Below are 13,928 nucleotides of genomic sequence, written 5' to 3'. Positions count from 1 at the left end.
AGCATGATAAAAGATCACTGAAGGATCTTCTACATAATTAAGGACCTATTACAAATGGAAAGAAGAAGAATTTCATCATAATGAGTTATTTTGACAGATGCAGTTATAATTCATTTAGATGTTATTCAGAGAGGTCCTACGGGTTATGTTAATGTCCCTCCCAACGTGTGTATCAGTGATCTCACTGTTTGTGTTTACCTGTGCAGGTACAGAGTCATTTGGGCTGTTCTCCTGTACCATCAACGGAGAGGAGAGGGACCAGACACACAGGGCTGTATACAGGTGAGTCATAGCATTCAGAACATCATTTACAGACATACCGTGTTATATAAACAGAGAGCAACACAACAAGCAATCTGAAATCATGATCAAAGAAAAACCTGTAATTATTGTAACGTTATAATTTCAAGAGAGCATGTTATAATCTCTTATCTGTTTGACTCTTTGTTCTTAGTCCCACACATGCACTATGGATTGTAGGTGATATAGGATAAAGGATGGTTGTGTGCAGTAGGAGACGTGACTCTGGTGAATCACTAGTGGTCTGGAGAGAGGGAGGGAGGGAAGAAGAGATGGAGGGAGGAAGAGAGGAAAGGAGAGAGTGAGAGGGGGGCAGGTGTCATGGCCCTAGTGAAATTGCAGGGGGAACAGCTATACACACACCAGCCTGCCACCACCTGGGCCTCACTGTGTGTGTGTGCTCACTGTTTCCCCTTTCCTCAGTAACTGAATCATTCCTCTCTCCCTAACCTTTATAAACCTAAATCATTCAGCACTTCCCCTTCCCTTTCACCCCTTCCTACCCTCTTCTCTCCCCTCCTCCTCCCTCCATCCCTAAATGTGTCTCTGCTGTTTCTTCAGCTAACAGCCTCTCCTTGGGGAGTCACCTGATACCCAAGCAGATGCCGCTTCCTCCTAACTAAAACCAAGTAATGTGTGTGTATCTATACCCTCTGTCTCCTGCCTCCTACAGGTTTATCCCCAGACATGTTGATGAGTTGGAGCTGGATGTGGACGACCCTCTGTATGTCGAGGAGGAGGAGGATGACTACTGGTACAGAGGCTACAACATGCGGACGGGAGAGATGGGGATATTCCCTGCCTTCTATGCCCATGAGGTCATAGGGCAGTTCAAGGAGATAATGGGTGAGTGATAGAGAGACATAAACCTTACGTTCATGTCTGGTAGGAGCACAGATCTACTGGAAAGTTCCCTTTCTATACAGTGTATGTCAAGTGTTGACTGTATGTCATCACTGGAGACACATAACCTGAATGTCAATAAGATAAAATAGACAGTACATAAATGCCTCCAGTCTGATGTCACCTCCTGTGTGTGTACTTCCGGTAGGAGTGAAGAGGAACCCAGCCTGGATGGACAGTTTCAGCGTTCAGTTCCTGGGTTCTGTGGAGGTGCCCTATCACCAAGGCAATGGTATACTCTGTGCCGCCATGCAGAAGGTAAACAGGAAATGCACCGCTCTGGGTTGGGTAAACTAACAGGTCATGGAGTGCTCAATAGTCTGAGACAGTGTTCAATTAACAAAGTTGATCTGTATTGAACTCTCTCTTTGTCAGATTGCGATAGCGCGGAAGCGGACGGTCCATGTGAGACCCCCCTCTCTGTGTGAGCTGGAGATTAGTTTACAAGGGGTTAAACTGGTGATGAGCCTGGAGGACGAATATGACACTTTGGATGAGGTGAGAGATGGAGGGAGGAGAGATGGGGAGGTGTAAGTGAGGGGCTCAAGGGAAGGGAAGGGGGTTGAGGGTAAGGGACGAGTGTAAACTGGGACATATCTTTTTTTGGCAGAGACTCTTAAGCGACTAGTGCAATCAAAAGGATGCTGAAACTACCACACAATATGAGCATCTCTCTCTCTCTCCCCCCTCCCTTTCTCTCTCTCCCTCTCTCCAGTTTGATAGATGTAGTCACTTCTTCCAGATGAAGAACATCTCTTTCTGTGGATGCCATCCCAAAAACAATTGGTATGAAAATGAATGTTGAGGATACATTTCATTAGACAATAATACACCAAAGAATAAAGGTAAAACATTCAACTTTATTTATTTACACTTCCCCTTATCCCCCTCTCTCACTCCTTAGCTACTTTGGCTTCATCACTAAACACCCCATGCTGAACAGGTTCGCCTGCCACGTCTTTGTCTCCCAGGAGTCAATGCGGCGTGTGGCCGAGAGTGTTGGGTGAGTCACACACAGTACTTCAGTGTCTCCCTTTCACACACTCATCTCTGCTATAGGACACACTTTGGAGTATGATTCTCAATCCCCTTTAAGCTGTGCTTGTAAACCTAGGCATGTAGAGCCTCTCCACAGCGCTTTTTGTTTTATTGAAGTTGCAGTAAGGCATTGGCTGTGCCCCCGTAGTGATGACCAAAAAATCTACATAATCATGTTTGTCTATACTGAACAAAAATATAAACGCAACATGTTAATTGTGTGTCCCATGTTTCATGAGCTGAAATAAAAGATCACATACGCACAAAAGTGTATTTTTCTCATATTCTGTGCACAAATGTGTTTATATCCCTGTTTATGAGCATTTCTCATTTCCCAAGATAATCCATCCACCTGACAGGTGTGGCATGTTAAGAAGCTGATTAAACGGCATGATCATTACACAGGTGCACTTTGTGCTGGGGACAATAAAAAGCCACTCTAAAATGTGCAGTTTTGTCACGTGCAATTGGCATGCTGACAGCAGGAATGTCCACGAGCTGTTGTCAGGGAATTGAATGTTCATTTCTCTACCATAAGCCGCCTCCAACATTGGTTTCGAGAATTTGTCAGTACTCCCAACCGGCTTCACAACCGCAGACCATGTGTAACCACCCCAGCCCAGGACCTCCACTTCCGGCTTCTTCACCTGCGGATTCATCTGAGACTAGCCACCAACACAGCTGATGAAACTGAGGAGTATATCTGTCTGTGATGAAGCCCTTTTGTGGGGAAAAACTCATTCTGATTGGCTGGGCCTGCTCAGTCATGTGAAATCCATAGATTATGGTCAAATTAATTTATTTAAATTGACTGATTTCCTTAAATGAACTGTAACTCAGTAAAATCATTGAAATTGTTGCATGTTGCATTTTATATTTGTGTTCAGTATACATTAACTAACATATTCCTCTGAACTGTACATTTTTTGCATAATTTGTTTTTAAGTTAGAATTACTTACATGTGTTTCCATCCTAGTATTTTTGTCTGCCATCTTCTTGAAGCAACTTTAGACCCTTGGGTTGCAGTTTTGGGAGTTTTGATAACCACTCGAAAGGAAGTCTGCATGTCGATGTGGCTCACGGGATAGTGCAAAACAGAGAGGCAGGGCTAAGGGGGGGGTATTAGGGTTGAGCCTAACAATGCTTTAGCACTGCTTTATCTCCCAATCTCGGTCATTACTGCTTATATGAAAAACTGTTATACTGTGGTCTGAATAATAATGTTGGAAACCATAGACTACTATACCTATAGTATCAAGCCCTTTAGTTCAGCTGGCATGCTGGAGAGGAGAAGAAAAGTCATTACAAAGTATTGAGTCATTCTCTCAGCCAGAGACAGAGAAAGACAGAGTGTGTGTGTGTGTGTGTGTGTGTGTGTGTGTGTGTGTGTGTGTGTGTGTGTGAGAGAGAGTGAGCTGGGGTTTATAATGTCCGTAGTTCCTGTCTTGTCTGAATCAGGCAAATTGGGTTTGAATTATTAAAGATGGCCATGGTTCAAGGTCGACACAGCAAAGCAGAGGGCAGAGCAGGACGGTATGGGCTGGGGAGTCGGGGTTAGTGGACAGAAAAGCTTTAGACATTAATAATGTTATGGGGAAATGTTTACTAAGCTGATACTCATCTTGAGCTAGAACCATGATGTGAGTCTGGCTGAGACATTATTGCAGGGTGATTTGATTGTGGACATCTGTTTGTTAAGCTAAGGCCTCTGTTCTCTGTTCTCTGTCTTGCCCTCTAGGCGGGCTTTCCAGGAGTATTACCAGGAGCACCTGGAGTACGCCTGCCCCACCGAAGACATCTACCTGGAGTAGAGCAGTCAGGAATTAGGAAGTGTTGCCATGACAACCATCTCTTCTTCCTGCTGCTGCTTGTGTAGGTTCATCAATCTCACCACCAGAGGGTACTGGTGGCTCTTCTTTCCATTGTAAAATACCCCATATATACAGTATCCCTCTAAAACTGGAATGTTAATTTCCATTCTACAGTATGCGACATGTTTTATTCATTTATTGACCTATTCATTGATTCATTTGTTTATACGTTTATTTTCCATCTTCTTGATGGATTGCCTGTTCCTTTTTCTATGATACAGTTCTAGGAATAAGTCTTGGCACCTTATTTTAGATATTATGTATCCTCCTCGGTTTAAAAAACAATAACAACAATGAAATTCCTACTACTGCTATTTGACATGTTCCAATGCATGGCTAGGAGGGTAATGTACACAAAATCACACACAGAAACACAGACCAATTAGGACACAAAAATAGCGCAACAATCAAGAGGACATGAAGCATATTATTTAGTCAGGTGAGGTTTGGTGTAAATATGTTTTTGTTCAATATCGACAAACTGCTATTCTACTGATAGTGACATTGGATCGAAGAAGAGAGAGAGTACAGTGATGTGATTGGTACGAGCTAACACCTGTATCGTGTACAAGAAATGGTGTGTTCTGTAAATATACACATTAGGAACACCTATGTATAGGCAGTAGAGAAATACAGATGACTCATACAAACTATGTAAGTAGCATCCACAACCAATAATCAAACAAGAGGAAGTGAAGAAAGGAAAAATAAAGAAATAGAAAGGAAGAGAGGGATGATGTTTTAGCCCAGTGTTTACCAAATGGTGGGTCAGGAACAGTTGGTGGGACTTGGACCTATTTCAGAGAGCTTATCCTTTCACTGGTTGTGTTATGTGGCTTATGCGTGGTTCCAGTTCTCTTCTCTAGTTCCTTCCCCAGCTTTGAAGTCCACCATTTTTTTATTCATAGTTTGAAAATGTACTGGCGTCAGATCTGAAAGGACCGAGCAGGTGTAAGCGATGTGGTGATGGCCAGTTAGCCCTTCAATTGAGCTAAATGGAGTTTCCATCATATTTCTTACACCTATCCAGATCCTTTCAGATCTGTGAGTGTGAACACTGAACAGGAGCTAGGGGAAACGACTAGGGGCCAAAATGGAATGAAGGCTCAGTTTTGCAATGGAGGCTCTTCATCATATTGGTCATTTTGACATTGAAAGGGTTCTGACTTATGTTGATGATGTTGATCTGATAGTAAGCCCTGCCCACCATGGTCCAGAACAGACTCAGTAGTCATCTGTCATTGGACAACAGCTCCTCTGATCAAAACTCCAAACACAGCAGAGTGGCAGGAAGAGGTTGCTATGGAAACAGGGAGCGATAACTCAGCGCTTTGGGAACAGAGAGAAACAGAAAACAAGGAGAGAATCATTCAGCTTCTGGACTTCTAATGGTGCAAATACAGTATTATAGAAACGTCCAATGTTATATTTCTTTCCATCTGGTCCAACGGTGAAGTGTCCTAATGTACATGTACAGAGAAAATCAGTCTGAATATCAGGTTGAGGACAGTTGAAGGTCCTCTTCAGGAGAAGCCATAATCCCACGATTCTGACTGTTCAACACTACTCCCTCACAGGAAGCACTGTTGTACAGGTGGGTGTCGGTCCCTGTTTGAGTTAAGTCCACTGAGAATAAGGCCAGACTGGCCTTGGTTGACTGTCTATAAGGCGACAAGGAAAGTAAAGTCATGACATAGATAATGCTGACTAAGAAAGTAGTGGTGCCCTCCTGTGTCCTTCTACCTTCTCTTTAAGGTGGATCAAGTCAACATGAGGATAGAGAGTTTAAAGATTTAAGTTTTCAAGATATTGGACTTTCAAGATGTCACCGGCCATATCATCATGATGATGCAAAATGCTAAACATTTATGGAAAAAAATACAAAAAGAGAGTTTTTGAAAGGAGTTCCCCTTTAAGTTAGAAAAGGGTTTGATATTGAAGTGCCACCATTGAAAGACCGGTAGTTTCTTTGATATAATAGGCTTGCTTTGGTCCGACCACAGTTTTAGAAGTTGACTTTACAATGTCTAATGGCTCATATTCTGCTGATAAATGTCCTGAGAAGTTGACCTTTCCACATGTACTCCTTGATTTCACTCTTATCATAGGTAATATACAGTACATCATTTGCGTACTTATAATAGGACATTTTACTTTCTACAGTTGTCTTTTCCAGTTCACATAGCATACTGTAGCCTACAGTATAACATCTAAACAGATGAGAGGTGTCCAACACAGAATGAATTGAAATAACAGGTGTCATACTGCAATCCCCAATATCAGGTTGAGTACAGAAGACGAGGGATGCTCGTCTACTTCTTCTACTGCTTTTATTCTTCAAGTATCAAACAGCAAAAAGAAGATATTGTAGAGGAGAGCTGGTGATGAGGAGTCATAGGACCTCCATGGTGACCAGTTTATTATTTGTGAAAGTGGTGTCAGTAGGAGGGGAGAGGGTATAATCTAAATGTGTATCGCTGTCGGTTAGATCCTGTAAATACTATAGAGAGTCAACAAGATAGTGCTGTGTCCTTTATGTTAAGTATGTTATTGAAATGAATATGTAAAATAAAAGGAGACAAATTCAAAAAAGAACCATGAAAACCACGATGGAAAAAGAAAACATTGTACATTTCCTTTTATTTGTTTTAATTTGAGCGTGTTGTGTTTCCATACATGTCGCTGTCTCTACATCAACCACAAAGTTTTGTGAACCACTAAGTTTATGCTAACTCAGACATTCACCTCACAGACAGGCTTCAGCAGCAGCGCTTTTAGGCAAATCTGTGACATTGCCATTAGGGGACACACGTAACGTGTCACCTTTGACCTTGCTAATATCCAATGCCACACCCACTCAAGTGCTGGCCAATCCGCTGATAGAGCAGAGTAGTAGATATTAACCAATTAAAATAGCTTTCAGAGTCTACTTTCACACGGGAACTAGAGGTGGGACCAAGTCACTATTATTCGTGTCACTGCAAATCTCAAGTCACAAGGTCAAGATCGAATCCCAAGTAGAACGGGTTGAGTCTTGAGTCAAGTCCTAGTCTTGCATTCTAAGAGCAAGTCGAGTCGAGTCACAAGTTTTTTTCGTCTCAAATCAAGTAAAAAAAACTACAAATCTTTGTTTATTTTTTTTTAGGCTACCAGACAGCCCTTTTCATTATTTTGTCAACAACACATTTTGATTATGTAATCATTTATTTTACCAAATTCCAAATGCAAGCCTTATAAGTAAATTATAAACTTATAGCAATTTTGACAAACCAAAACACCAGTAGGCCTATGCTAGAAATTGTTGCTTGATGCCCCATTGCTGGTGAGCTTGCAAAGTAAACAGTTCATATTCTTGATCATCAGCATTTTTTTTGGAGATGCATATTAATTTATGACAATCCTCTGTCCCTACAATTTGACGTTTGCACTCCACACGATCCTATAGCTGTTCAGTAAATCAGCAATCTGTTAGCCAGCTTAGCGGTTATCTAACTTTTTGACCCGCAACCCCCAAAAAAAGAGTCGTTCAAAGTTTGAGACCCCCACGCAAAGGTGCGCACAATCGCTGCTCAAATTTAGCCTCATTACAGTCAAAAAACGGTGATGCATTTTCATAACGAAAGATACACAAATAAACTGTTTTACATTTTAGTCATTTAGCAGTCCAGAGCAACTTACAGTAGTGAATGCATACATTTTATACATTTTTTTTCCCGTACTGGTCCCCCGTGGGAATCGAACCCACATCCCTGGCGTTGCAAACACCATGCTCTACCAACTGAGCCACACGGGACCTGCATTTTGAGCTGAAAGTCATTCATGTTAGCTGTTGATATCAACTAGGGATATCATGTCACAGTGACCACGTTTACATGCACACCAATATCCCGTTATTATTTGGGATACTCAAGTATTCTGTTTTTGAGATGGTGCATATCAACATCATATCCCAATTACAATAACCCAAAAATGCTTGTGTCCCGGTTATGAGAAACCCAGATAAAATGCCTGGGATATGCTGATCTTAGATGGGATGTAAACAACTTATACCCTTTACTGTTGTTTTTCACTGTCTGCGCAGGCTCAGTTGCACATATCATGGGTGTTGTGCAGTCTATGGTGTTCTGCGATGATGTTTTCATCTGATTGTCAAATCACTTCAAAAAGTGGGCTACCTGTGCAGTTCAATCCACTATAATTCCATAATAATTTATTTTGCCGCTACTCCATACTGGACCGTATAGACTACTAGCTACATTCACCACTAATTTAGACAACTTTCTGCTCATAATTTCTGACATTTGGTAGGCCTTATTATAATTTCCATTATTTGGTAGGCCATCTTATAATTTACTACATTTGGTAGGCCAATTGTTTGTCAACTATTGTTAGATAGGCCTACATGCAGCTTCTCTTCTGTCATAAATTGTTGCCCCAGAAGACTAAATAAAGTAGTGCTCACCAGAATAATGTCTTACATTGATAGAATGAATGCATTAGTAATCTAGTTAATACCGGTAAAGTTGTCTGTTTCGTTTAGGGACTTGGCAGAAAATGCAACAACTCCAAAACAGTTGAAAAATTGGTCCTGTGCAAAACGAAAAAATTTAATCAGTTTGACTGGTTTTAAGGAAAAGAAAAGCTGAGAAAGCAATGAAACGCATTTCTGATAAGACTTCAGTTTGGCTTGGGTGCATATGTCTGCTTGCATTACAGTGTCAAAGATAACACATTACACTGGCATTTTGTAATTTCTCGAGATGCTGAAAGAAAGAAATTATATTTCTCCACTCCTGTTCCCATGACGAAATTAACATTTGTTGTATAATTTTACTGCAATAAATGCATAATTCTGCAGGAGTTAATATTATATTACGCTATATGTTGTGGGTATAATTTGTGGAACGTTCCAACATGAATCTGTTCCAAAAACCTCGTAAAGTACAAGGATGCCAACAAACAACGCATACAAAGTAGCATGATCAATTCACCTAGCTAACTAGCTGCCAAATAGGCTTCAACTCACCACGTAGCTTGTTCATAATGTTTGTCCATAGGCTACCAGATCGAGGATAGACATTTTTCTGAATAAACGTGGTGAGTGAAAAACTTAAAATAGAACTTTGAATGCGTTGTTTGTTGGCAACCTTGTTATTTACAAAGTTGTTGGAACGTTCCACAAATTATACTCACCCCGCTACATGTGAGGTTATAGGCCTACAGTCAGTGTCCATAGTTCAGTTACTATCCCATTTAGCCCATATGAATTTAAATGAGGAATATTCTGGTTACTCATGGTTACTCATGAGCGGGATTTCAAAGGTGCATGTAAACAACTTATCCGAATAAGACTTTAAACGGGATATGAGCTACTATCCGGACTATTGTGCGCATGTAAACGTGGTCATTGTCACTTCGCTGTAGTCCAGAGCTAGCAGGATCATATGGCCTACCTGTATGCAGCAGAGGTTGCGGGATCGGATGGAAAGCATGATCTGTCTGTAGCCTTTTTCTTCCTCACAAATAAGTAATTAATTTGTCAGAATATGTTACATCTTTATCCCATAAATATTGAAGGTAGTGTGATGTTACCACTGAGCTATATAATTATAACCCACCCAAACTAAGCCATATTTGAAAATTATAAATGAAATCACCAGGTAGCCTATAGTTGTGGCAAAGATGCGTCCGTAGCAGATTGCTAAATGGTACTCTATATGGATCATATTAATGTAGGCAGGCTACTCTGTTTTTGCCAGGCAAAACCGGAGAAAATTAAACAAGCGCTTTCTGGTCACTATTTGGATGTGTGCGACCGCCTTTGCGCACCAATGCTGATGACTGGACATTGGTCAACAGTCAAGACCCGCAGCTTTTTGGTTCTGAAGCACAGATGAGATGTTTTTAAAAGAATTGTTCAATGCCGTAGGCCTATGTTAATGACCACATCGAATAAGCAATTGTATAAATAAATTTAAAACATTAAATCCCATTACTATTGTAAAATGTCAGTCTAAAACATTTAGTTAGGCTTTTAGACATGCAAAGCCGCTCAAACATTGGCAAACTCATCACAAAACATATCCCCATAGGCTATATGTAGCCTATCAAAATATGTATGAAAAAAAAAATATATATTGCCCTTTCAGTTTCAACTCACTAAAACCTCTCTACGCTAGCTCACCCGACCTGTGTTGATTGACTTTGCTGGTCCAATCAGAGGGCCATGTGTGCGTTTCACTAGCCAATATGCTTTTGTTTTTTTGCAAGTGCGATACTGTCCCTGGCTCTCCACGGAGACAAAACGTTACAAAACCTGGCCAGATAACTTGATAATTTTATTTTCTATCAGGCTGAGTCTCAAGTCATCAAATTTGTGAATTGAGTCAAAGTCATGTGACTCGAGTCCACACCTCTGATGGGAACCTATCGCATCTTGACAATGTAGCCCATGGCTTTGAGCTCCAGATGTGTGCCATCTCTTAACTGTACCAGTTTGTTTTGTGTCTTTTTTTGTGTCTCTGAGCTTCCCTGATAGCTAAAGTACACCAACCAACCACCAAGAATCCTCTAGTCATGTATAGCAGCTCAGACATCCAGTTAACAGTTCATCTACTTTTTTTTTAAATCCATAGACAAACAATATTATTCACTGTATAACTAGAGCATCAGTATGTGACAAAAACACATTCATCTATCTTGTATCTTTAGGGGGACTTGTCAAAATTTAAAATAAAAACAAAGAAAAACACTGCCTTGTCATGGGTTTGATCTTATGAATAAACTATATGCTTGATGTCGGAATGCGTCTGACTGTCTCTTTCTTGTGGTTGTGTGACTGTGCTGCTGGATCACAATTTCTATGAATCATCTGTCTAAAGTGCATTTATAGAGTCAAATCCCAACCCCAGTAATAAACTGGTTGGTTCGAGCTCTGAATGCTGATTGGCTTACAGCCGTGGTATATCAGACCATATACCACAGGTATGACAAAACATGTATTTTTACTGCTCTAATTACATTGGTAACCAGTTTATAATAGCAATAAGGCACCTCTGGGTTTTGTGGTGGCCAAAATACAACGGCTAAGGGCTGTATCCAGGCACTAAGAACAGCCCTTAGCTGTGGTATATTGGCCATACTATATACCACACACCCTTGCGTCTTATTGCTTAAATATGCCATTGTAATTCAAATGTCAACATCAATGCATGATTTAGGTCCAAGTTACAATCTTTTTTCTGTTTGTGTGTGCATTCGTGCAAGTAGAAACATGACCTGACAAGGAAACCCCATCATACAGCACACGTGACTGCTTTCCTGAAAAACGTCACACATCCGCGTTGTCGTTCTGCTGTGCTGTTTGTCATTTTTGTACTTTTAATAACAGTTTAATCAAAACTCTGCATTTAACACAATTACCAACTTCTTCATTTTTTCCTCGCTCAACTTTTTTCATTCAACTTTTTCCCCCCCGGAAACTTTAGTACCTGGGCACCGGCAAATGTTTGTTCCCTTGGACTGTCGACGTTCAGCAGTGAAAACTCCTTTGAATTTGCTGGGGACTGCCATGCTAGTAAGTGTTTGATCTACGAGATGTTCGTAGTTGTCACGGGGAAAGATCCGATGGATACCTTCATTTGTGAAAAATGTATTGAACTTGATGCAGCTAAAGAAAGGATTATTACTCTTCATGAAGAAATTACAAGTTTGACCAATGGAATTTGACCAAGCACCTTGAACTGAATAAGGATTCCATGAGCCTATCAAATGCTTCCTATCAAAACATTCAAGAGGATCATAATGGGACCTTCCTGGACTATGATCAATTTCTGCCACTGCACCCCTCTACTAGCTTGAACCAGAAAATGGTTGCTCATTGTTCAGCTCCAGGTGAGCATAAATGGATGCGTGTTGGAACCAGAAAGAAGGAGAAGATTCGTTCTTGGCACACCTGCCTTCTTCCCGCGTCTGGACTTAAGACTTTCAAATCGCTTTGAGCCCCTGTACCAGCTGTTTTCTGCCGGGGACTTTGGTGTTCCCTCCATGGCTGTGGATGTCCCTCCAGCTACCTCTCCCTGTCCTGGTCAATCAACTGCCTGGGCACAGCCTGGACCACCACGGCCCCCCTCCGTTGGGCTGTGCTCTCTGGATCAGAGCTCTGTCCGTTTGGCTGTTGTGGCCTACAGGCAGCCGGCGTCTCAGGAGTCCTCTTCTCATGTGAGTTCTGTGGCTCTGGCCTCGCAATCAGCTTCGAGACACGACAGAGTCTGGATCATTCTGGCTATTGTGATAGGGAGTTCGAAGGCGAGGCATATATCTGTACCGGGGGCAAAGACTGTTTTCCTGGGGCAAAAAGTTCAGGAGATCACCAGGTTGCTTCCTGAGGCTTTGCATCAGTCACCGGGGGCTGATACTGTCATGGGTATCATAGGGTCGAATGACATTATGAAGGGCAACTCAGAACAGCTGAAGATTGATTTTAAAGAACTGATTGGGTCACTACTTGACACCAACAAGCACCCCATAATATCTGGCCCTCTGCCCTCCATATATCGTGGCATTGAACGGTTCAGCACACTTTTAGCCCTCCATAACTGTCTATGAGACTATTGCAGCTCTGTGGGTGTAACATTTATTGGCAAAGTTATTTGGATTCCTGGATCCTTTCACAGCATTATAAGGCTGTGTTGAGACAATGACTTATCAATGACCCAATCCCAGCTCATTTAATCCCTACCATTGTGTCGCTGAGTTGTCATAATGCTTCAGCAGATGTACATTCCCAGGGGCGTTGGAAGACAGTGTAAGTAACCTAATTTATGCCCTGAATGACTCTGCTGATCCTACAGCTATTGTGTGCAGTAATCATATGACTATGAACCAGAGTTATATTGTTAGCACTGAGGTGGTGTGCCCAAGAAAGAAGTCAACTGTGTGCAGCTCATCCTGCACGAACATAAATAACCTGAGCATGTCTACCTCTGCTAAGCTTCCCAGTAAAGCAATAAAAACATTCAACCATCCCAGAAAAGTTTTAAAAATAGCCCACATTAACATATGTAGCTTAAGAAACAAGGTTAACCTCTCTAGGATAGGTCGCACCAAATCGTCCCACCTACGTAACAGCCAGTGTAATCCCGTGGCGCGTTATTCAAAAACCTCAAAAATGCAAAAACTTCAATTTTTCAAACATATGACTATTTTACACCATTTTAAAGACAAGACTCTCGTTAATCTAACCACACTGTCCGATTTCAAAAAGGCTTTACAACGAAAGCAAAACATTAGATTATGTCAGCAGAGTACCCAGCCAGAAATAATCAGACACCCATTTTTCAAGCTAGCATATAATGTCACATAAACCCAAACCACAGCTAAATGCAGCACTAACCTTTGATGATCTTCATCAGATGACAACCCTAGGACATTACGTTATACAATACATGCATGTTTTGTTCAATCAAGTTCATATTTATATCAAAAACCAGCTTTTTACATTAGCATGTGACTAGCATGTGACTAACATTCCCACCGAACACTGCCGGTGAATTTATTAAATTACTCACGATAAATGTTCACAAAAAGCATAACAATTATTTAAAGAATTATAGATACAGAACTCCTCTATGCACTCGATATGTCCGATTTTAAAATAGCTTTTCGGTGAAAGCACATTTTGCAATATTCTCAGTAGATAGCCCGGCATCACAGGGCTAGCTATTTAGACACCCAGCAAGTTTAGCACTCAGAAAAGTGACATTTACTATAAGAAAAATGTTATTACCTTTGCTGTCTTCGTCAGAATGCACTCC

The 13,928-nt window shown here is 41.2% G+C and overlaps 1 protein-coding gene across 1 annotated transcript in view; it reads left to right on the top strand.

The window, feature by feature from the left end:
* The window catches only part of mapk8ip2 (mitogen-activated protein kinase 8 interacting protein 2), a 39,600-nt gene extending 28,683 nt beyond the window's left edge, over positions 1–10,917 (top strand). Inside the window, exons 7-13 of the mRNA XM_014148434.2 lie at positions 207–282; positions 974–1,146; positions 1,352–1,461; positions 1,579–1,701; positions 1,919–1,989; positions 2,108–2,206; positions 3,981–10,917. Coding sequence (XP_014003909.2) covers positions 207–282; positions 974–1,146; positions 1,352–1,461; positions 1,579–1,701; positions 1,919–1,989; positions 2,108–2,206; positions 3,981–4,053 — 725 coding nt within the window. The 3' untranslated portion in view covers positions 4,054–10,917. The remainder of the gene's footprint in view (positions 1–206; positions 283–973; positions 1,147–1,351; positions 1,462–1,578; positions 1,702–1,918; positions 1,990–2,107; positions 2,207–3,980) is intronic.
* Positions 10,918–13,928: the final 3,011 nt, after the last annotated feature.

The sequence above is a fragment of the Salmo salar genome, chromosome ssa16 (genome assembly GCF_905237065.1).
Source record: "Salmo salar chromosome ssa16, Ssal_v3.1, whole genome shotgun sequence".
Lineage (NCBI taxonomy): Eukaryota > Metazoa > Chordata > Actinopteri > Salmoniformes > Salmonidae > Salmo > Salmo salar.
This window is presented reverse-complemented; position numbering and strand designations above follow the sequence as displayed.